At 42.7% G+C, this 25,037-nt stretch overlaps 1 protein-coding gene and 2 long non-coding RNA genes across 12 annotated transcripts; 2 read left to right on the top strand and 1 right to left on the bottom strand.

Annotated features, from left to right (window-relative positions):
* The first annotated feature begins 173 nt into the window (after positions 1 to 173).
* Positions 174 to 1,415, top strand: LOC140588183 (uncharacterized). Its single transcript, XR_011989487.1, has 4 exons — positions 174 to 314; positions 540 to 614; positions 879 to 918; positions 1,311 to 1,415. It is a non-coding gene; the product is annotated as an uncharacterized lncRNA (long non-coding RNA).
* Positions 1,149 to 24,330, bottom strand: LOC111849543 (uncharacterized). Of its 10 annotated transcripts, XM_072709674.1 has the most exons (15): positions 24,013 to 24,082; positions 23,823 to 23,888; positions 22,501 to 22,619; positions 16,810 to 16,941; positions 15,588 to 15,743; positions 12,908 to 13,003; positions 12,563 to 12,701; positions 12,146 to 12,255; positions 7,084 to 7,185; positions 4,935 to 5,000; positions 4,616 to 4,722; positions 3,871 to 3,931; positions 3,420 to 3,583; positions 3,235 to 3,337; positions 1,149 to 2,043 (listed from the first exon to the last, which is right to left on the bottom strand). In XM_072709674.1, the coding sequence occupies exons 3-15, from the start codon at positions 22,588 to 22,590 to the stop codon at positions 2,002 to 2,004; spliced, it is 1,368 nt and encodes a 455-aa protein (XP_072565775.1). In that variant the 5' UTR covers positions 22,591 to 22,619; positions 23,823 to 23,888; positions 24,013 to 24,082; the 3' UTR covers positions 1,149 to 2,001. The 10 variants fall into 10 exon arrangements, with proteins under 10 accessions (XP_072565775.1, XP_023678271.2, XP_023678263.2 ...); XM_023822503.2 differs by lacking the exons at positions 23,823 to 23,888; positions 24,013 to 24,082 and adding an exon at positions 24,147 to 24,330 and having other exon boundaries at positions 3,420 to 3,559; XM_023822495.2 differs by lacking the exons at positions 23,823 to 23,888; positions 24,013 to 24,082 and adding an exon at positions 24,147 to 24,329.
* Positions 10,356 to 12,670, top strand: LOC140588184 (uncharacterized). Its single transcript, XR_011989488.1, has 3 exons — positions 10,356 to 10,452; positions 10,637 to 10,730; positions 12,585 to 12,670. It is a non-coding gene; the product is annotated as an uncharacterized lncRNA (long non-coding RNA).
* Positions 24,331 to 25,037: the final 707 nt, after the last annotated feature.

The raw sequence follows: 25,037 nt of genomic DNA, 5'->3' as shown, positions 1-25,037 counted from the left end.
ATGACAAGACCATGTTTGCAGAACAATCTTGATATTACACCATTTGTAGAGTATATATCGTAATGATAAAAGGCAATATAAAAACACAGTGGCATTCGAAAAAAACAATATTTGTCGTAACCGCGCTCTATAATCGATGGATTCTGCGCTCGATTATTGCGGCCTTCACGGTCAAAGGCGCGTATTTTCAATGCAGCTGCGTGTTTCTGTTAGCTGCTAAAATAAAGATACAGCCGTAATTAGACATGTCAGCAGTCGGCAAACGTAAGTCTATCGCTGCCACGGAAGCCGAAAATGAACTTAAACAGCTCCAGGTACATCTGAACTAGTTTCCTGCCATACTTCGACATTGCTAGCGTTGTAGTTGAATCATGAAGTGAATTAACTGGTGTATTTTGTAGCGCGGCCCACTTTTACAATTTATTTGCGTTAGAGGTTCTGCAGAGAGTGCAATCCAGCTGGTTTACCGGCTAATTCTGTATGGACCTTTTAAGGTGTAACGTTTAATTAAGATGAATTGTTCTACGTTTCTATTACAGCTCGAGTTACGGGCTTTGAAAAGGATACGATCATCTCTTTACGCTGTAGAACGCATGGTGGGATGTTTAAACCAGGTACTATTTCTAATACCCCAGCATATCAGAAATAAGCTCTTTTTATTAAAAAAAAAAAAAAAACATGTTTCTTGACTTGGTTGATAAGGCCCCCTTCACTGTTTCTTTGTCGAGGTTTCCCATTTGCTGAAAGTCGGTGATTGATTGCGCATGATCATTCCTTGCCTTTAGTAATTCTTGTTGATCACCCAGCTTACATACCCACAATACAACTAATAAATGCCTGATGTAATATGTATATATCAACCCTTTACCGTCCTACAGAACATTCAAATGGCCATTAAGAATGGAGATACACTTGCAGGTCGGTATTTTTAAGTATACATATTAAAATTTAGTTTTCTAAATATGATGCATTTTTGCACAGCAGTAGGGCTTCTAGTCCATGTAATAAATCACAGTTTTGTAATGTCTTTGACCTTCAAATTAAGTGAGGTGGTTATGGAGTTACAGAGTACTCAACACTTTTCTCCCTAACAGTGCTATGAGAGGACTGACACATCAACTGAAACATGCATTACACACAAGCCTGAAAATCATTTACATTTTAATCAACATTAAAAGCTATGCATAATCTTTTATTGGAGAGTAAATCAATAAAACACACCAGTTATCTGAAACACAAATGCATTATATAAATAAAAACAAATTAAAAGTGAACCCATTTTTAAAACCTTTTTTTTTTTTCATTTTTAGATCTGAACCAAGGCTGGAAGATTTTTTTCACTGGAAAAAAATGATGGCAAACTTGTCTTGATTTCCTCCTGTTCGTAATGTGTAAATAAAGGAACCTTAAGTGTTTGTTGCAGTGCTCTTATTAATGCAGTGCAAGCTATACTAATAACAGCAGTATTGTCCAAAAATACTGCAGTGGATAAAAATTTAAGCTCCTTGATTGCCGTTGAATACAGTTACGTTTCAGTATATTTAGCTATAAAGTCAGGTCGAAATCTCAAGTGTAAGAACAGTATATGTAACAAGTAATGTACTTTGAGTTGTTTACATAATCCACATTACAAGTCAAACTGGAATTAGCATAAATGTGTATTTTTACTTGGTGGTATGATGGTATCTCTAATTTCCCTTGGTGTATTATTGTATGCGTAAGTGTGTGTGTGTGTACCCTGCTATAGATTCACATCTCCTCCTGGGAATCCCCCTGCCCAGTACTCTAAGAAGCCAGACTTAGGCACTCCTGTGATCCTAACCAAGATAAGCAGTTGACAATGGACGGATGTTTGGATTTTTAATAAAAACTTGAAAAATGTTTCCTTTTTTATCCCAATTGGTTATGCATGGTTAGTCTACATTTCTGCTTCTATACACCATAATAAACATACTGACACTGTAACATACATACATTCCAAGAGAAAAGTTGCCTGATGTATTAAATGTAGTTGGTCCAGGACTTGGAGGGCCCCGTTTTTACCTTGGTAAGAAGAGAGAAATGTTTATTATTTAAGAGCAGAGATTTAGAGGCTATATTATCTTCAGTTCTTTCTGATATCCACAGAGAAACTGATACTAATATTCTACACTATTTTTGTGGGGGTGATGTGGTGGTTAGCACTGTCGGGACCTGGGTTCGAGCCTCCGCCGGGGTTCCATGCGTGTTGAGTTTGCATGTTCTCCCTGTGTCGTGGTGGGGTATTGTCCAGGTGCACCGGTTTCTCCCCCCTACACCCCATAGTCCAAAATCATGCTGAGGCTGATTGGGGTTACCAATGCATGTGTGAGTGTGTCCTGTGGTGGGTTGGTGCCCCTTGCTGGGTTGTTCCCTGCTCTGGACCCCCCATGACCCTGAATAGGACAAGCGGCTTCAGAAGATGGATGGATTTATGTCTGTTAGTTTCCCTGGATGCTGAAGGGAAGATGTGCTATTTCTTGAGTACTGTACAGAGACACTTGATATTTAGCTTTACGTAATCATTTAAAGAGATTATAAAAATGGGGCAGAATGGTGCTACCATGAGTAGCCCTACTGCTCTGTGTCTGTGTGGATTAGGTTTATGTTACATTGTGGGGACTAAAATGTCCCCCCCACAATGTGATAAAAACCTGTTTCTTTACATTGTGGGGACCATTTTTCAGGTCCCCATAAAGATCTGTGAATGCAGTCAAAAAAGTAAAAATGCCAAAAGTCTCATATTTTGTTTGGTTACATTCCAAGAGAAAAGTGTATTGCAAATTAAGGTTAGGGCTGGGTAGGGGTTAAGGTCATTATGAGGAGATTAGAGTTTTCCCCATATAAATGAATGGACAGTCCCCACAAAGATATAATTACAGACGTGTGTGTGTGTGTGTGTGTGTGTGTGTGCGTGTGTGAGATCTGTCTGTTTGTGTGGTGTTACCCCCTGCTACTCCATTTCCTCCCACAGTCCAAAGGCATGTGGTTATGTGACCTGGTGTCTCTGAATTGCCCTTAGTGTATGAATCTCCTCTCCTGTGCTGTACTGGCATCCCGTCTAGAGCACACCCTGCACTGTCTGGGAGCTCCAGGCCCCCCCTGTTAATCCATGATGGCTAAGCAGTTGAAAGATACATGGATGAGTTACAAAAATTAATTTTTATTTGCAAATGGATGATGTTGAACGGAAAGGGCTGTACAGGATGTTCTTACCGCAGAGGGGTGCTTCTCACACACTTGTTCCAGTGACAGGGGATCTGGGGACTTAGTGGAGTTTGCCTCCTTGTGCTCAGGGATTGTTTCAGTCAGCAGGATGCTGCAACAGCACATTATAGTGAGCCTCTATCACTGAGGAAGCAGGGAAGCCTGTTTGCTGGAGTGGACGAAGTGAACGATACCTCTTAGGACGCTCTGTATCAGACATGGCTTCTGTGTCAAGTTCCAGTGTAGACGTGGTCTCAGTCTGGCCACTTGGGGCTTGTGGAGAGCGGTGAGGGAAAGGAGACTTTCTGATTTTCCCATGATTCATGCTAAGAACCTCAGTGGGAAATAAGTACTCGTGCTAAGTAAGGAAGTTGAGATGAGGCATCGAGTCACCATTTAGATGTCAGTCAGCAGGAAGATAACTGAAACTTTGTGAAGCCATTTCACATTTTTAAGTGCAAAAAAGTGAGCTGCAATGATTTTATCAGTGGCAAGGTTAGACAGATCTGAGAAGCATTATTATGAAATTTCATGTTACTATATAAACATTGCAATATGAGATATCAATATACAGCATTCAATATGTTTAATTTAACAGAGTTCTGCGACTCCTCTATCCGTCTGAGGTTCTTAAAATGAAGTTACCAGATTCCAGTCTCTGCCCTCGTCGTCCCAGAGTGGACAGTGTGTGCCTCTGTTCAGCAGTCTTCTCACACCAAGCAAGGGAAAACAAACAAATGAGAGTTTACCAAAAGTTCAGAGCTATGCACTGTACTCTGAACCCTCTGGCCGGCAGCCCACGTTATCCTGACATTACGGTAATCGCAGTTTTCCCTTGCACGTCTTATTATTGCAAAACAAATTCCCCTACATATTTTATGAAATTTCATGTGCTGACAGGGACAGTATTCTCATTCTGTGTACGATGTCCTTAAAATCAAAAAGGTACTTTCATTTACCTGACAGTAAATGAACAGTGAAGGACTTAACAGTTTGACAAATTAACAAAGTTTGTGGTTGATATTGTAATTACAATGTATTGTATTATATTGTAATACAGTATACTATATATTGTATATACTTTTATATTGTAATGTAAAAGGTTGTTATTTGTGCAAACAGAACCCTCTGAGATGACAGCCTTTTATTTGTTCACAAAATGCTACATGTCAAGTTATTTTACCTCTACAAGAAAATTAGGTTGAATAGCTGAATAATATCTATTAGTTTCTTTATCTTACGGCATTCCGTCTGCTGCCTTCTGTATATTTCACAGTACAAGGAATTATGGATAATGACATATACAGAACTGAATGAATGTATAAATAGGATTTTTTTAAGCCACATGCATCGTTAAATTAAACTTTAAGCATTTGCCGTGTTATTATACCTCTGGGAAGCGGCCATATTGGTGAGGGTGAGGCTGTACATCTGATGCAGTTTCCTCAGGCTGGCATCTGTGCACGTTGTCTTCTGTGACGTGTCAGAAATCCTTAGCTACAGGTCAGGCATGAGAACGGTTACAGCCCGTCCTGTATCAGTAGCCTTAACCTTAATGCTAACATTTATTTAGACAAGTCATCTGCCCAAATATGAAACCAAATGCATCGTTTACCTCAAAAAGTAATGGCAATTAGATGTAAGAGAGTATGTAGTAAGTCTTGTGAATGGACAATATAATGTTTATTGTTAAATGACGGGTGCCATACTTCAGGAAATGACTTCAGCAGATCCAGAAAAGCAGGCTGGAGGGTGACAAACTTGGGCACCTGTAGCTGTCAGAAGCAACAACAAAATGAGTAAAGGCAGCTAATTCTTAATATAAGAACGAGGCCTGACTCTGTTTTTAATGAGCGATAGGAGGGGAAAGCTGAGTATGGAAATGTTACATAAGGGGGGGGGGGTAGATGGAGGAGCGTGGTTCCTGCTTTACTTGCTTCAGGACAGGGAATCATGTCTCCCCCACACATGCTCAGACACCATTCAGCACTCACACTGTGCAGGTAACACGGTGTCAAAGCATAGATTTCCAGAACCAATTAACTAGGGGGTTCAGCAAATCAGCCAGAGAGGTCGTTAATCGGGGAGACTGCAGGTCACACAGCCGGCGGTGATGGGAAGTTTCACCTTGGAGGGAAAGTGTCCGACCCCCTGGGTGGTCTGGGCCTAACTCCACAGGATCACCTCTAGAGGACATGCTGAAGCCATCTGAATTACCTGTTATCCCTGACGAGGTAACGGCGGGGGGGCAGGGGGTGAAACACGCCTTTTTTATGCTGGCTCTGTATCAACATGCTTCTTTTGAATAAGGGCGTGACACCACTGAAATGTTGAGTGTCTTTGCTATTATCTCTCATCTCGTGACCTAATATGTCTTCCATCTTTTGACTGCTTATCACAGTCAGAGTCATGGGGGGACCTAGACCCTATGCCTGGCAGCACAGGGCACAGGGGTACGGTACAATGTGAGTGTGACGCCCAACCCAGATAGGTCTCTCACATAAGTATAATATAATAGTGCAGCAGCATTAGTGAGTGATTTTTTTGCCGTGTTATGGGCATGTTATGGTAACATACAGACAACTCCAGGCTCATGGAAGCAACACAACCCGTTTCCAGGATGGAAAACCCCTCAGTCAGCGATTCACACAGACACCTCCGGAGCCCTGACCAGCGTCTCCCCATTGATGGATGTTCAATGAGCACAAGTTAAAGCGACATGGATGTGCCCCCGCGCCGCACCCGCCCCCCACCCCGGAGATGAGTAATGCCCCCACTGTCCAGCCCGTCTGCCTGCTGTTTGCCTTCCCCTCGACTCTCTCCAGCTTCGCCCCGGTCCTGTTTGCTTAGGGTGACTCTGACACCAAGGTGTGAGAAAGTGATTCGCCCTCACCGGCATGTCACTCCACATACACCCATCTCACTGCCCTCTTCCCTCCACCTCCACCTTTGCTAAGCCTCATCTTTACTTTCTCTGCTCCTCCAATTCTTGTCGCTTTCCTCTCCTACTTCCTCAATGCTTGCATTGCCTTCATTCTCTTTCCCTTCTTGCAGGGCTATGGTCTTGCATCCATCCATCCATCTTACCACTTATCCTTGTCAAGATCACATGGGCACTTGCATTTTCACTAATTTCACCTCCCCCCCCCCTATGCCTGTAAGGCATTCGGGTGCTGCTAGAGATTTTGGGTCCCCAACGCAAACCAATCTGAGTATGATCCAGATTTTTCAGGAATCGTCCCCTTTCCCCTGCAGGCAAGACCACACTAAACATAAGCAGTACATCTGTCATCTTTAGTAAAGGAATAATGCTTTGCAAGTATTTCAAATAGAAAATAATTTATGCAACTCATTGTGCTTGCATGCATTCTTATAAACAAAAATGATGTGAGATTTAACTTGTACATACAGTACATATGTACTGTAAAATATTTCTGTGTGTGTGTTTTACACAGAGATAAATCATATAGCAATGTAATAAACTCTGACATCTAACACATCAAGTAGTTTCCATAAGAACCCTTAAAAAAATAACAGCATGCGGCTGTAATGTTTGCTGTCTGCTCCTCTCTATATTAATACATTTGCTGAGTTTACTATGAATCACAGCTGTTTATCATTAGAGCCTAAAATACTACAGGAGCTATTCTGGACACACAAAGTACGGCAATGGTTTTTGCACAGGAGTTAAAAATCCTCCTCGTTGCCTGAAAGGTCTCTGTTCCTGCTCTTCCTCTTGTGAGGACACAGCAGTGTCTGGATTCTAGCGTAATAAGGACTGTCCAGCCACGCTCACAGTGTTAGGTGCCCCCCCCCCCCCATTAAGTGGGGTCACTGGTCCTGCGGGCGGATGCTCACCTTGGGAAACATCCGTTCAATGGCGTCCCGTTCGTGCTGCAGCCGGTCGCGGAGGTGGTGGCCGAGGCCCCAGCCGTCGGCATCCCTTTCTGAAAGAGCAGCCTGTGTGCAGCATCCAGACATAAATTCACAATAAATTCACACGTGCAAAAATTCCTACAGATCTAGCATGAGCATTTGAGAGTTTAAAAGTGAGGCCTCTTATAGTGACAGGCTGCTTTTTCTGACACTGGATTCCAACATAACTTCTCTGAATAAATGTTTAGTGATAGTGATCTCAAAGGACATTAATTGAACTTGCTGCCTTTTCCATTGGCTTAACATTAAAATGCAAGGCATTAATTACTAAATAACATCATCTAATACCTCACACTTGTGGATGGATGTCGCTTAAGGCTTGTTTATCATCTATAGCAGTGGTCTCCAACCTTTCTTACTCTGAGACCTAATTTTACAACGAAAATAATGCGGGGAGCTACCAAATCACAACACACATTTCACCATTCAAACGGAGAGGGGGGGGGGGTCCCTGTCGACTACGAATGTGACCTATTGATTGTAATCGACCGGTTGGTGACTACTGTTATGCAGTTTTCAAAGTCTGCAGCTCTGTAATCGACCCTTATTTTATGAATACGTCTCTCTAGACTCCACTGCACCCACTACATTCAGAGGTGGTACATGCAAATTGAATGTTGTTCAATCTGGAGGCATACGAAAAGGCCTTTGGCTTGTACTAACCCACAGCCGATATCTGGAAGAAAGTTCAACTGCTTTTGAAAGCAATTTCTGGCCCAATGCAGGAGTAATTAAATCCCAAGCCCACAGCCACTCTGTTCTCTGCTTTGGACTGGTCCTCCACTGTGTTAAGTGAAGCAGGTAACAGCATGTCACCCTAGATACTTATGATCTTACTTTCGTCTCCGCAAAGTAGCTCTCAGATCTCAGCTCTCAGCTTTATGCTTGACTGAGCTTCCTCAGAGATCCTTTCTGGTCCAATTTATTGACCTCCTTTCTCGGTGCTCACACTGGCACCAGTAGGTTGTAGATTTATTGCCCAGCTAAGGCGTACCAAAGCATTCTGCCTCTATGCCTGGAGGTCAAGTTGGGTCCAAAAGCACTGGGGGCTGAATTATGGATCTATTGGCATTATTACGGGCCGGCATCATCTCCTCGGTCCCTCACCACCGGTCCCGCATAGGCCGTGACCTGGGGAACACCTCTTAGGTTGTTAATATATTCCTAATGATGTGCTACTTCTCAAGGGTAGCCTCGGCGTGTCGCGGCCCGCGCTCCATGACACTGCGCACCCGGGTGATGGCACACTTTGTCTGCTGGGTGCAAACTGGCCCCAGGGCGGCCGGCTGAGCAGCGCCTAGTTTACTCACAGCACGGTGCAGCAGGTAACAGGCCCATACAAACCAGGTGTCCGGCACATCATGGAGAAACATCCCGATACAACGCGGCATAACCCCTCGAGGTACCGGGATCTCGGCCCGACACATACACACAAACGCATGCAGTGATTTTCTTATGTGTAATGCAGTGCTGACGTCTGTGAGTGACACTAATCTGACCACGTTCTCACGTGGATGCTGAGCCAATTCAAATCAGTATGTTACACAGCAATGTCCTTTTTAAATCAGAACTGAAACATAATTTTTTACTTATTCTGAAGATGCTGACTGACACAGCTAAGTCCATTCATAGTAACTTTCACTGAAACATAGTAACTCTCGTTGTATGTGCTATTAAAGATAACAACATCAGGGTTGATTCTTTTGGGTTCAAATGGCCCATTAGGTAAAATTACTAGCAAAATAGGCTAAGAGTGAATGCTTGAAAAATTAGACTGTCCTTTTTACACATTTACTGAGATGGACAGGTGAAAATGTCACAAATATTAGTGTGAGACTGTTGACTGTTGGAGCCAGTGACAGCTGGATTTTAACTAAAACTAATTACCAAGGTTAACTGCTTTAGTTAATTGCTTTAGTTAAGGCTTTAACCGTGCATCTCATGGGATGTAAAACCTCAGGATCATAGTTTCTGATCAACCTCACATTAACCCTGTACATCAGAGTACAGAATATTCCAGATGAATCTCCTGGCATCTTTAGGAACTGGGTTTAAAACAGCGTTCAGGTCTAATTACTTTCGCATCTCAGGAAGTATTTCCCCAATAAGTGGTGAATGCATCTTGGCACTTAGAGGGACCAGAGTGAGGGGAGGGGGGGACGAGGTGGCCATGTTTGTCCGAAAAGGCTGTGAGACATCACCCTAGCGATGGGTCCGTCTGCACAAGCCTTCGACATTATTCTTCGACTCTATCCTAACCTCAGGCAGCAGCGAGGCTGGCGTCCCACAAAATACCATCATACAAACTCTTACTGAACAGGTCTTAGAGCTCGAGCGCTGGTGAAACTCAAAGCTGTGCCACACTGGGGTGAGGCTGAATTAGCACTGAACGTGAGGAAATTCTCAAGAAAGTACTGTCCTCCACCAAAAATCATTTCAGCAGCAAAGTTAATATTGCTTACTGACATATTAAATATGAAAACACACTGCAGCCCGGTACAGGTCATGAAAACAGATTCAGTTCTGTCTAGATCAACTGCTGTTATATGAGGTAAATACACTGTACATAAAATACTCTCCTGTTTCTCTGATGTTATTTTCCCAATGGAAATATACCAAGAAGACAAAGATAATACTTAGCGGTTTGAAAAAAGGTAAAAAAAAAAAAAAAGTAACTCAAAGCCTCGAAACCTCACGCTTAGATCAACCACCAATAAATCTGTCCAGTCGAGGAAGAATTTCAAACAGTCGGTCAGCGTCTGCTAACAGCCAAGGGAAAAGGTGGCACCCCCAGCCCAATTGGTCTGGCCCCATTATATGCGCTATGATTTAGACATTTTCCCCTGGGTGATGTTTGTTTGTGTAGGTCTGTTGTGAGCTGGTGTCCAGTTTGTTTGGTCATCTCACAGGACTGTGAGTAACTACAGCACGCCTGGTGCTACGGACATCCAAACAGAGTCGGTGATACACAACACAACGGGGTATGGGGTTCATGTGGACCCACCCCCAAACACCCGCCTCCCCAGTCTTATCACGGTGTGGTGACAGGACTACTAATTCCCCCAGAACTGAGGAGAACTGGATCAGGACCCACATGCCAAGCCCTATAAAGCGCTCAGCAGGACAAAGGAGCCCCAGAGAGAGGAGTGGGGGCTTCAAAGCTTTTTTTTTTTGCGGGGGGGGGGGGGGGGGAGTGATTGTGTCCACCTGGAGCCGGCCACAGAGGAAATGCGCTCACCGCTTTCTGCCTCCCTTCCCCCGTGGGGCTCTATCTTTCCAGAAAGCTGGACGGTGAGCGGCAACAAACGCCGCGGCGATGCTACAAGGACGATGGGGGAGGATGGGGGGGGGGGGGGGGGTTTACTACCACTTAGTGTGGTTTACAGCGGTTTGGCAACAATCATGTCGATAATCTTGCCGCTTACTGCATCCCTTCTTCATAAAACATAAACAAAATTGTCTGTTTTTTTGTCAGGGTGAACAAAAAGCATCACATCCAGTGGACTCTCCTGCCCGGGTCAGTACTGTCACCCTCTGCTGGATAAATGGTTGGAAGTACGTGCAGGCAGGTGAGTGCATTGACCAGAAGTGTCAAACCTGGCCCAAAACACTTCAGATACAACTTCTCTGTCCAGCAATGTCACACTTGCATACATTTTTCTGCAAAAATAAAAGAAATTTCTTCTTCTTTTTTAGCCAACCGATGCCTTGTCATCAGCTCCCCACATATAAAACTAAAAAAAAAAACAAATAAAAAAGTCAAGATTTCAGTGCTTTGACCAAATATATTGGTCAATTTTACCTTCAATTTTTTTATAGAAACCTACAAAACTCAACTAAACTAGGTCCTCAAATAAGGTTTGAAAAATGACATTTTTCAGGAGGTTTGGAACAAAATCCCACAGTCAAAGGCGGAAACATAGAAATGAAAGCGATGTCCTCTCTTATCAGACCAGGGGGTACACCAATACACATATTCCAGAAACCCTCAAAGATAATGGCTGAAAATTGCTCATGTCTTTATTTAGTATCCAGATAAAATATTCTGATTTATTAAATCTAACCTGGGCCAATTTTCACCTGCTGGTACCTGGAATATGGATGGATTATGTTTTAATTTATTTAAAAGTAAAAGTAACAATTGTTATGCAAATGAGATTGCTCAATTATTGACAGGTTTATGCATTTTTTAGATTTTTTTAAACAAGACTTTTTCAATTTAAAGCTGAGTTGTACCTAAATGTGGGCATTTAAAGGCTAGCACCCAATGCATTTTTTTCTTTCAAATACAGCTGGCTAGTACATGGTTTCAGTACTGATTGCATGAGAGTTTGTGCTGCTGTCAAACTGTGAAGTAACTGAAGAGGTTCCTGTCTGTCACATGGGGGACTGAGTGTGATGAAGGGAAATGGCTGGTTGTTCTCACGTGACAGACCTCTGGCCTGTTACTGCCCATCAGGGTTGGGGCCATTCCGGAATGCATTCATCAATTCCAATCCAAGTCAGGAAATGGAACTGGAGTTGAGATTGGAAAAAAAACTATTGGGAAAAGAATTGGAATTGAATTCGAATTTCAGGGAGACTTAAATTCCAATTCTAGGTTAATTTCCTGATTTGGATTGGAATTGATTAATGCATTCCGGAATGGCCCCAACCCAGCTGCCCATTCACACTAAAATGGCCACTGATATCTGCTCTCAGCGATGGTAATAACTACAATCTAATTGGGCAAAATCAGGACCAATGAGAGGCAATGAGAGTTACAAAATAGGCCTGTTCTTCACAGTGGTCATGGCTACAGTAGGAGCTGTATGTTCCACAGTTTTGTGTGTATGTTCTGGCCTGTGACGAAAAACCAGAGGTAGACTGAGCAGGGATAAACCACCCACTCTGAACACACCGGCACACACACAGGCACACCTAAAAAAACATACGCACAATCGCTAATACACAAAAGATACACTCAGAAAGACAGGACACTCACTTGTTCACGAAGACCTATGATAGAAGCAATGGGTTTCATCTGTTCTGAGGTCTCTTGCTTTATCTGCTCCAGAGACTTGAGATCTGGAGCAGACCTGCTGCTAATCACTGCTAACACATCAATCAATGAAGTTCAAACCAGACTGGCAACAATCACACCATGTATGGGAAATATGTGCAAGGGTATAGTAACTCATGTGGTATGACCAGACTGTTTTACACACTTACAGTTTTCTGCTTTACCACATAATCTACTTAAAAAGGCATTTACTTACAGAAAACTAATGGTCCAGGGTGCAAAAGAATTAAATAAAACGTTTTTCAAAGCCTCTAACGGATATGATGCACAGCCTCATATAAGACCTAAGAACACAGGCCATTATCCAAACATAAAGCGGACTAATAATCATCACTCAACTCTTCTCTCTGACATCTTGCAGCCTCTTCTCCAGTTGGCTCCTCTTCTGGATCTGCCCAGCCAGTGCCCAGAACTCTTCTTGATCACAGTGGGTCTTCAGCCAACCATTGCGCATCATTTGGTTCTGGAGGTCAATGATCTTCAAGAACAGACATCAGTAAAGAGCTAAAAATCACGATAACAACAACGCAGGGACAGTATCAGTCAATCATATCCCAACTGCAGGGCCAATCTGTAATATGGATTTATCCAGTTTGTTAAATGAATGTGTGAAAACGGGGAACATATTTAGGCAATTAATGCCATCGCAGTCCAACAACATAGGATAAAATATGTGACACCTACCAGATAGTAACTAGTTTTATGAAGAGACTTCAGATGTGTTTCATCATGGGTAAGGGTGCAGTAGGGCAACTTTTGACGTATGATATTTTTCTCTTTCTATGAGAAACAAAAATATCAGGTTAGACTTAGAGCAACATGAAATGAGAATTAAGATAATAAAGAGATTGTAGGACTGCCCTTCAGTAGCTGGGAAAGAGAACACACAGAACAAATGAGAAGTAAACATACAGCCACAGGAAGCCATTAACTGCTGCGGGGACCAATTAGGACCCAGCAGGTGTCCTTGGCTTTGCCTGCTTTGGTCCTGCCCTACCATAGTGACTTTGACTAGGCCTCTCAGACTGGACTGAGGAAACAACAGGCAGTTTCATTTGCTCAGCAATTTGTACCAAAGGATTCCTGCCAGCGGGACCATAAAGTCCTTTATAGTTCAACCTTTGTCTTCCTCTTCAGTGTAGGTCATTAGAGAGAACAATTACAGCCTCCTGAAGAAGTCCAGCCTTTATAAGAACAGAGAGATAAGACAGGATCTCTAGACAAGACCCCCCACTACCCCATCAATACCTGAACCCACTTATTCCTTCACACACTCGTTCATTTTCTCACTCACTCGACTGTTCACTCACTCCCCAGACTCCAGCTCTTCCTGAGCCACATCACTCTACTCCAACTTCACCATGAACCTGAGAACGCAACTCTCAACTCAGCCATCAGAAACCACCACTATCAGTGATACATATCATAAACGTCATTATTATTAATAATGACTTCCATTGTGTGTTATCAGTGTATAATGGTGACTGTTGACAGTCATTCTTTAAGGATTACATTGTGAAATGCTTTGGTTATATCAACGGTGCTACATTGTTTGTTTTGTAATGAGTCCTCTGCATGCCATACTAATAATACAATTAGCATATTTGTAAATTACCCTGGAAATAAAGAATATTTATATGGATTTTAATATTGGTGTGTTTGTTATATTATCATCTATATATCCATTCATCTTTAGTAAAGGGTAACTTAAGCCTAGAACATTTACTCTACACATGCACTCTTTTTGCATAAACTCAATACTTGGTCTCCCGACCAAGCTAATTGTATTATTATACTGCCACAAAGTTACACGTTGACAACCCAAAGATGTGACCTTACTCTTCTTCACAGCAACCTACAGACCATTTAGATCACGCTGACAGCTTTGAAAACTGAATGGCACCAGTTTCTGTTAAGTAGCCTGGATATTGTGATCATGCCAGTAGTGTCTGCTACGCTTCCATTTCCACGTGATGCGACCGTAGTGCACGGCCCAGAAAGTGCCTGGTGACGGACCAGTGACTGACAATGGAATACACACCGTGGATGGGAGGGACACCCTGTCATCTGGCCCTCGCAAGATCATGGCCATAACAGTTCAGGGGAAATGGGGAACTCAAAGGGTTTAGATGTTAATTGCAGTTCTAATGATCTGGTTAATATGCAAGTCGCTTTGGGAAACAAGCTCTTCTCTAGCAGCTGTTAATGCAAAGTCAGGGTGGGGGGGGCTTGGGGATGGGTGATCAAGGTAAAGGGGGGTAATCGGTAGGTGCCGACGGGTAGAGTGGCTTTGATTTGCTGGGTTGTGTATTTGAGGTCAGACGTAGTCGGTGGGGGGGGGAGGGGGGTTGATTGTGGGGGCAGGCAACTCTCATTACCATAGGCTGTATAAGCTGAGCCCTAAAAGTCTGGCTCCTGGACCAGCTTAAAACTGAGACCTTCAAACATTAAACAGGCTCTAACAGTTTGGATCCTAATGTGAGACCCTAATATGATCCACTGGGATGCAGTTTGCTCACTGAACACATGCCCCCTGCACGCTCACACTTATCCTCTCTTCGGTATACAATGGCCCTAAATTCCCGATCATTAATAGGCCTGCAAGGCCAGACAGACCGAGACAACACCCCCCCACCCCAACTCACAAACACTTCCTGCAGCCCTCAGACCCCTCAGACAGACTCCACACTGCGTCAGTCTCTCCTCGCTCCCACTGCGCCCACGATCCCAAAACACATTGAGAAATTAAACATGTCAGATAAGCAGACATGCTTAACCAATGTTCCACTACAGCCTACACAACATACCCAGTCCTATATGTACTCACCGCACTTTTGACACTTTGTAATACCACCTGTCACTTTACCGTTTATTACAAACAATTTATCATAATTTATGATTATTCTTTAATGTTTTGTCCCTTTGTACTATATGTCTCCCGACCAAGCCTTTCACTACACATTGTATTGAGCATAACTATGTGTCAAGTAAAACTTTTATATAATTTACATGCTGACCAATTGCTATACTATTGTAGCTGCTGAATGCAACATTTGCACAGCTCCTGTATGTTAAAATATTCTGAGTACTAAATTGCCAATTTTTCTTAAATTCTTGGTGAGAGTATTTAATAGAAAGTTACCATTTTATTTTCCCACTGGCAATAAATTTCTACAATTGCAGCTATTATCAGACAGCTATGCAAAAAGCACCCTCTTCTGGCGAGCTGTTTGAATGGTCACGTAACTGGCTGGCCTACAGTGAAGTTGAATTTTTAATCGGATTCACGTGAACCTTACAACCGTGTATTACTTGTTTTGGAGAAAGGGGTTCGTGTGTACGGGTGTGTGTGTGGATTTCTTACTTGTATTCCTAGATGCTTCAGAGATTTCGGTGACGTGAAACAACGTTGTTTGATGTCAAGTCTCTGTTTTTGAATCTTCTCCCACAAGAGGTCTGAGTAGCGCCGGTGCAAAACATCCCGCAAACGATGAATGTTTCTGTACGCCTGCAGATGGCGCTAATACATAAAAAACACAAAGAAGACGGATTTTAGATTTTTTATTTTGAGGACTAGTCAGCTTTAGATGGAAATTTTTGTGTCGATCGAAAATGTTAGCGTGATTATATTGTTAAGTTTTGCATTTTATTGACATTTTTAAAGTTATTTATACAAAATGAAGAAAACTCAGGAGATGAACAGTACTCAGTAACATAAAGTAGGGTGGTACGTAACAAATGGCAATGTGTAGAGTAGGAATAATTGTCCTGGAGAACATATAGGTGTTGGGGTTCAGGCCTGGATTTCAGTGTAATATCTTCATGTAGAAAAAAATCTAGCAATATTATAATGGATCAAAGGAATAGACATACATTTAAGATGCAGATTGGGCAGTGAAGGAAATGTTTGGCTGCACAAAGAACTGAGAGACAAATTTAAGACATTTCATGCCACCTGGGTGAAGCTTCAGTCATCAGATTAAGGTATCTAATCAAATAGACTGTCCATGTCTGACCAAGTCAAATCCAGCCTGTCTTCCAACAATAACAAATTTATTTTTGTATAGCGCATTATCACAACATTACATCGTCTCAAAGCGCTTTACAGCATCCCCACCCAAAGCCCCCAGTGAGTAAGCCATAGGCGACAGTGGCAAGAAAAAACTCCCTAGAAGGAAGAAACCTTGGGAGGGACCAGACTCAAAGGGGGAGCCCATCCTCCAGGGGCTGGCAGGTTGAGTCAAATACAGTAAAATACAGTATCACACACTCTGACAGTCCTAGGACTACATTTACAACAAAGTATCAGCAAACAGCTTCTACTCTATTATCAATTTTATCAAAGGAAGTGTGGGAAATGTTTTATAAAAACAGGCAGATGATTGTTTAAGGGAAGGCGATTTTCAGTAGGCAAAGTAGCTAAATCAAACCACTTGAGTTTTTGGTTTTCGTTCCCTCTCTTGGGAAAGCCAAACAAAAGCCCCAGTGCGGCACTGCTCGGTCCACTGGGAGCACTGTTTAAACTGGTTAAAATGTAGACGGCAGAATCAGGAGATAAAATGTTCAGGCGCACTCCACTGGGATACCTGCTCCATAGCAGCCTTCTGTCGCCTGCTGGCCTTGCCCTCGAGGCCGTGTTCAGGGCTTTCCGTCAGCCTCTCCTCATCCTCACCGTGCAAGCACTTCCTCACCTTTAGCTGTTGTTTTTTTACACCATTCTATAGAGAAAGATCAAACAGAGAGAAACACTGTAAACGGTTCGCACTTTGCACGTCAGCAAAAGCCCTGAGGCAATACATGAATGCGAGAAGCCAACGCAACATTGCCCTCCCGAGAATTTCTCATTTCATGCTGTCATCTCCTTACTTTGTCCAGCCATAATTGTATAAGTGCATTATCTGGCACCTCTGACCACATCGCCGCTGACTGTTGTCCCCAGGACAATGACACACCTTTATGTAACGCCAAACACTGCCAGCACAGAAAGTCCAATTTTGTTACGCAAGTGGGAAATAAGTGTGGGCAATAGCAAAATAAAATAGCTTTTTTTTTTTTCTTGTGGGCACATGACTGTCTGTTGTGGTATGGGTGCAGCTGGAACACAGTGTTTAAACCATAGTTTACAATTTTGAACACCATGAATGTTGTAGTATACTATACTTCCAGAGTGTCACCAATGTGTATGGTAACTGTCCATAAACTAGCTGCATCAATTATGAGATACGTCTAAAAAAAAATCTATGTTTATTTAAGTGGGAGATGTGGAGGCAGGTATTTAAAAATAGAACACCTTTACCTCAGACATGTCATTAGTTTCATATGTTGGAGTTGGTTTGATTGAAGTGTTCAACCAAATCCAATGCATACTGATAAACAGATAATAAACTGAACACAAGTGTAAATATGTGTAAACAGGACCATCCCTTTGCCTGTTGGAAACCACAGGCCTGGTCCCTGTCACAACAAGGAGTCAAATCAAAAAACCAGAGTTGAAAACAGACCACACCAAAACTGGGCCTTCAATCCACAACGCCAGATCTGGTCCCTGAGACCTTTGGACAACACACTGCAGGAAACAGGCAACCAACAGCATTACTAAGAGTTGCTAAATGGATGGGCGGCTTCAGGACGAGGTGCACAGGAAGGTGCAGAGGGCTGGAAAGCTATTAACAGGAATCCGGACCCAGGAAATGGGGACAAACCATAAACTTAAGCTGCACAATTCAGGCAAGTCATGATCATGAGCCCAGGTGCAAAATGATAAACAGAAGCAAGGAACCTGAGAAGATATCAGCCACCCAGAAACACTATGCTGGTGATAATGCAGGCGACCCTGACCGAAACCCAGGCGCAAAACACCAACAAGCTGAACCAAAGAAATCTTTAAGTCCTATACTCACAGAAAAATGATGACTGAGCAGTGTGCAATGCCAGCCAGGCCAGGACGAATGACCTCATTTCAAATGCAGGAGAGGTGTGGCCTGTCCTTTCAGGTGGGCGGAGTTTCTCCTCACATTCAGGACTGAAACATCCCCAAACTGAATCTCACGCTTTACACTAATCATCAGCCCTAAAATGTTACAGTCATTGCTAAAAGAGATTCTTAAAGGGCCGTTCGCCTTAATCCTTATCTGACCACTCTTTAAGGTTTAATTCCGTATGTAATTAGACTTTATTTAAATACTTATGTGTATTGAGAGCTGCATGAGCTTCCATATTCATCTGATTTTGAAGACACCCATGTAAAATAATCTTAATTCTGCCTGAATCCCACAGAAAATAAATGAATGCTTAATTAAAAAAAATATTGCAACAGTTTAATGGTTTTAACTGGAATTGATTGTTATTAATTATGTCTATGTTCAGCTGATTTTTCAGAATATCATTCCTTTGTTTTGTGCCCCATGCTTCCTGGAATAAGCTCCCCATTCTCCACCGACTCTGCAATGGAAAATCACGATGGATGGATGATTGGATGGATGGATGGACAGAGCATGCAAAAGTTTACCTGTTAATTTAATAAGAAATTTTTCCTGGCTTTCAAAGATTTCTAATATTGATGTGCCTGATGTCATGAGAAATTGCTCTTTGCACTTCATGTTGTGCCCTGCATTCCTGCCACCTTCAGCTGTTCTATAGTACTTTTTAAGTACGAATTTGGAAATTTTCAACGTCCAAGTTATCGGGGGTGCACCGGTACATTGTGATGTGCGATACTACTAATAATGAATAATATACAGAATTTGTCCTTTTTTACTTCAGATAATCCGTGTATCTCTGCATTTCGACCAATCAGCTCGGTTTGGTCACGCTCTCAGCCCTGTCAGCTAGGGTATGGCTGGGGTACAGCTTGGTTCTCGATGGCACTGGGAAAGCATCAACAGGTGACAGGACACCCCCCCCCCCCAAACCCCACACCCATCACTGACTCACTTCAGGCATATGTAGAAAAGAAAACTTTGGCAGGCTGGACCCTGGACCAGGTGTTCAAACCCATATGGCCTCATCAGCACAGAGAGGGTTCTGACCACTTTGTAGGTTAACTGTCAGGGTCAGTTCCTGTCAGCTCCTGTTGTCCCAGTCTATGTCCTTTCCCCTGTTGTCCTAGTCTGTAGTGTTCTTAAAGGGCCGTTAAAGGGCCAGAATTAAGAATCACATGGCTTAATGAGCTGAGCATGCAGCTATCTCTTAATCCCTCTGTTGTGTGTTCAAATCCCACCTCCTCTGTTTTTGTATTTTGTTCCCTAGTGTTTCCATTTGTATGAGTTTTCTAGTTCCTGTGTCTTGTATTTGGTTTTGTTCTGTTTAGCCCATGCTTGCGTTTCTACCTGCCTGTTATCTCCCCAGTGTTAGGTTCTGTTTTCCCTATTTCTTGGTTAGTTCTTTTTTGTGATTAATTGTCATTGTTGTCACACCACAGCACACAACAACGAAATGTGTCCTCTGCATTTAACCATATGTGACAATGTGACATAGCAGGGGGCAGCTAATTCAGCACCCGGGGAGCAGTGCTTGGGGACGGTACCTTGCTCAGGGTACCTCAGTGGTGCCTTGCTGGTCGGGGATTCATACCTGCAATCTTTCAATTACAAGTAAACATCCCTAACCATTAAGCTACCACCACTTAGTTCCTTGAGTTAATTAGTTCCACCTGTTGCCTGTTCTTGTTCCTGCCCTTGTGTGTTTTCCTGATTGGTCATTGTCCTGCACCCTCCTCGATTGGATAAGTGTCTGTCTCACTCCTGCTGTCTTACTCCCCATTCAGTTTTAATATTTAAGTCCCTGCCTGAGTTCTGTTCCTTAGTGGTTCGTTGATTGTGATTGATTGGTTGTTGTAGTTTTGGCTGTTAGGTGTATGCTGTTTGGTTGGTCTGTTTTTTTTTGTAACCTACCTGTCTACCTCCCCTTTGTTGCCCTGACTCATTTCGGAGATTAGCCTTTGTTTTACTTTGACCCCTCGTGGTCCTTTTGGTTTTTGTAGCGTTTCCCAGTGTTTTCTGTTATTGTTAATAAACACCATTTTGTCCTTTGAGCCGCAAGTGGGTCGTCCACCATTTCTGCCTGCATCATGCCCTGCCCGCGTATCAAATCTGCCCGAGTTTATGACAGTTACTCTTTTGTAGTTGACAGTATCTTTCACATTCACGGGGCTGTCCCAGTACTCATTACTAGGCCCCAAATACCGGTGGGCCCCTTTCTGGCCCACATACCCCACGGCCCGCTGGGATATCCAACGGAACAAATCACACCTCCAGCGGCGCATTCCTCACAAACCTGCTTTTGCAAACTCATTCATGCTGTGGCCTTGTTTATCAGTTGAGTCTCTATAATGCTGGATGCCGATTCGTCGTTATAATTCTAATTTAAAAACAAAGCTAGACTTTGTTTGTTGCACGGACAATCTGCCCATTTCACCTGTGGCAGCATATGCTGCCTAATGTTTTTTTCAATCAGGTGTCAATAAGTGAACATTTAAAACTGAAAACTAATCATGAAGGTTCTTTTTGCTAAAAAGATTAATGTTCAGGTCAAAGCAGCATAAAAATTCAAAGGTGCATCAGACCAAGGGGAGCATGCGGAGGTGAGCGTGAGTAGGAAGAGAGCAGCTTTACTTATAAGATTATTTTTTTGTTCTAAACTGCGCATATCATGAGATGGCATGAGATATTATTGCTTTACTAACAAGTTACTCAATATAGGTATTACAGGTGGTGACATTCAGGCTTATGATTGGTTTGCATTTGGCTCTAAATTTAGGAAAATTAACTAAATAGTGTAATTTGAATCAGTTGTGTCATACACAGAGGCTCAGTTGGCACTGTTGCCCCACACTGCCAGAGTTGAGGGTTCGAATCCTGCCCCCACCCTGTCTGGAGAGTTTGTATGCTCTGCCTATGTCATGGGGATTTCCACCCACAGTTTAAATGCATGCATTTAGGTGAATGGCTGTGGTGTGGGAGTAAATGTGCCCTACAATGGACTGGCATGCCTGTCACATGTCTGACTGTCAGGCACCTTTTACAGCCTGGGTCCTTTAATGGAGCAGTGCCTTTGTCTTCCTGTGCAATGGGCATCGGGGTGAGGAATTTTTAAGACCTGTTGCCCCGGCGATAGTGGAAGAGTGAATCTTGAGCATCTTGTCCTAGAGTTGTCTGGGCTCTCGTTAACAGCTATTAAATGTGAATAACACCGGTTTACAAAGCATCGCACTGCTTTACACATCAATGCTAATGGCAGCCCTTGCATCTGATGCTACTGAAAGGTAGATATGGGGTTGGACGATTTTGCTGGATGGAAAAATCTCTTTCTTTCCTGGGGGTAACTGACCACCCCGCGGTTGCTTGGGCCCTCATGGTTCGGAAAAAAGTGCAGAGATGGAAGCGAGGAGACAGAAGGAAGAGTGGAGGGAGGGGGAGTGGAAATGGGGGAACGATGGAAGGATGTGATGGAGGGGGCCTGAAAAGAAAGCTGGGAAGAGATAATTCAGCAGAAAGAACAGAGAGAGGAAAAGAGAAAGGAGGACAGAGGAGAGACAGCAGAGCCAAAAAAAAGAAAAGAACAAGAGGTCACACAGGAGACAGTGCTGCCAGTTGTAACCACGACAACTGCCTCAGGAGCTTTTTAAAGCCATTCTTTCTCTTTTTTTTTGATAGACAGAACTGACACACAAGGGTTTGATTTTATAAACCCCTGCGATGATGTAAGCCGATTAGAGTGGGAGCTCTGGGACCGATGCGTGAAAGGGCCCACTGTATGCAGGCCGTGGGTCGGCACAGCTGCGGCGGGCCCACACCAGCGAGGAGAGCCGGCCCGGCAAACAAAGTGGCCAGTGAAGCCTACGAAAAGCACACCGTGTACCACAACCATCCATCGGCGGAGTGCGACAGGCGCCACGGAGGGACGGCCACCCAGGACTGGATGTTCTGACCCAAGACGGGTACACAGCCTTGGGGGGTGTTGTTCTGTCCAGCTTCATATCCAGACAAAAGCCCCTTTACAAGCATCTGAGATGAATAGGAGGGGCTGTGCCTCTTTAAGAATTGCACTATACCTTACATTCACAGGAGCATTTCGCGGCTGGTGCAGTGAAACACTGGCGGACTGGGAAAACCGATCTTTACTAACTTTTGAGCCACAATTCATTGCCCTTAATCATCACATTATCTGGCGCACTAAATCATAAACAGAATACTTATTTAGTAGTTATTTTAACTTTTAAACTGCTGAACTTCGACAAAATATGAATGGAAAGGTTTTTAAATATAATTTCAGTTTACCTCTACAATACTTCTGGGAGACACGTATGCGTCCAGAATGGAGGGAAGTGCGCTCTGCCGATGTTTCTCAGCACTTCCACTTGACATCATGGCGCCTCTACTGTCACCTTAATTTAGTTCTGTAATAAAATAGAAACATTATTAAATCGCTTTTTTGCGTTTTTTTAAAGAAGAAGATAATATTTGGGCTTACATTGTTACCTGTTTAATGAAGAATAGAAGAATAAACAATATCATAGGCCTATATACAGATGTGATTCCTAAGGGGATGTAATAGGTTAAATGCTAACGATAATTGCACGTCACTGAACAACGTGTAATCATAACCCGAAACAAACCGTTTCATCAGAAACAAATTAACTTACCAAAACTGACCTGTCAAAGCTAAAAACTCAGCCAACCGAGAATTCAATGTCCGGCGACACAGACGCGCAGCACGGCAGCGGTAGTCAAAACACATACAGCCCCCAATCGCCCAGAATGCACCATTTTCATTCAAATTAAGTTTCTGTAACCAGGTTACCAAATACACTTAGTTTTAAAAACTCTTTTAAACTCTTAATAATGGAAGGTCAATTAAACACACGTATTAATAAAATATACATAGTTCCTTTTTTTTTTGCATTGTCTTTGACGCCGTGTTTACTCAAAACATTGTCCCCAATGTGCAAAACACCAGACTCAGCTGGAAAACTGCCCCACAAGCATGTTTACATGTAAACTGACAAACTAATTTCCTGCCCAGATAACCCAGAGATCTTCCAAACAAGCACTACGTCCCGATAGGATTTACCGATTGCGTGCATTAATCATTGTTAACAAAGCAACAAATTAAATTAAACTCACAAAAATTCCTATCGTTCTGTCTGTCGTTCAGCTCACTAACCCGAGTAAGAGATTAACTAAATTATTTTTAATGGGGAAGGGGTCGTTTTTTGGAAGCCACTGGGTAAATTCCATGAATGGTTCTCCTTATAGCTGTAGCGCAAAGTTAGGGGACTTTAACAGGTGTTATGCCGAAAAAGACATCCCTGCCGTATAGAATGCATGCCGGTGTTCTGACGAGTTGAGCTTTTAGGGGTTTTTGGGGGTTAGGGTTTTACAGGTTTTTTGGGGATTAGGGTTAGGTCTATCGATTAGCACTACGGTAGCCTAACTCGACAAAGTAGCTCAACTCGTTTCAGATCAGCGACCAATCAGTCATTTAGAGACACGCATGCATTCTGCGGCAGGGATGCCTTTTTCGGCATAACACCTGACTGAAAGACTTCGATGTTGTATTATTATTATAACGAGTTGTACAAGTAAAAATCCAAAATTACCTGCTTGGAATCGATACAGTATATCTAAACTGTCATAAACTGGCAATCAGTTTCACTGAGGCTCTGCTGAGTATTTTTATCATAGTTCATTGGAAATGAGAGATATGCACTGAACAAATAAGCAACGATCTTGGATGATAAATCAAAGCAGAAACATCAGTCTGAGATCTGCATGCACCATAAACCGTACCCTCAAATCATTCACGAGTACGTTGAAGTATAATGCAGACAAAATTCTTATATAGCGGTTAAAACACAACATAAAACGCGGATCCCTTTGGTTTGAATGTGTCGCGCTGACCATCGTGTTTACGGAGCCGTTACCATGGCAAGGACGGCTCGAAATCCCATTGGCTCTCCTCCTCAAGCTCTCCGGATTAGCCTTGCCCCCCACGTAGTGAAATTGGTCCAAAGGACTCTCTGTCCGTACGATGGGAGGATCACCTCCTTAAATGGGACGAATGGAGTGGGAGGGACGGACAGGCTGGGACACAACGTGCTTCCACAGGTTTTCAATTGAAGATTTTATCAAAAATATACTGACCAGTCTGGTAGTGATTATTATAACATATACACACGTCTCTTTTCTATTTAGCAAAACAAAATTGCCCATGATCAAATGTAGAAAACATCACCATAAAATATTTCTCTAAACTGATAAATATTATTGATAATACAATTCTTTAACATAGTGAATTCTTTATTCATGCCTTGACAACTTCCACAGAATGGCTTATAAGACTAGATATATTTTACAAGATCAGTATGTTTTATTTTCCTATTTTATTTCTAAGTATAAAATCAACCCTAACATCTCAGTTAATTTCACGGGTTCATTTGAAACTCTCATAACGAAGATTTATGAGGTAAACGACGCCAACAGCCCTTAGAAAACCTTGCCAGCACAGACTTAAGAGGCTTATCTAATAAGAACATTCACGCCTAAAGCTAGCTTCTTCCACAAAATGGCTTAAAGGGACCAAAGAAAAACATATCCGAATTTATTTAAAACAGATATTCGTGAGTTTTGTCAATGTTCTAGATAAACGGAAGTTATTTTTCAGTCTGTTAGGAAGAGCAAATAGGTTCTATAGACTATTGTAACTGAATACAAAGAGGATGTGTCATCCATTGTTGACACCTTAAAGCACCGTTACGGTAAAACCAAGAATCAGTGAAACGCATTTACAAACATTTCTAACATCGTAATGATCA

This window comes from Paramormyrops kingsleyae, chromosome 3 (assembly GCF_048594095.1).
Source record: "Paramormyrops kingsleyae isolate MSU_618 chromosome 3, PKINGS_0.4, whole genome shotgun sequence".
NCBI lineage: Eukaryota > Metazoa > Chordata > Actinopteri > Osteoglossiformes > Mormyridae > Paramormyrops > Paramormyrops kingsleyae.
Note: the sequence above shows the minus strand (reverse complement) of the source record. Positions and strands in the feature narration are given on the sequence as shown.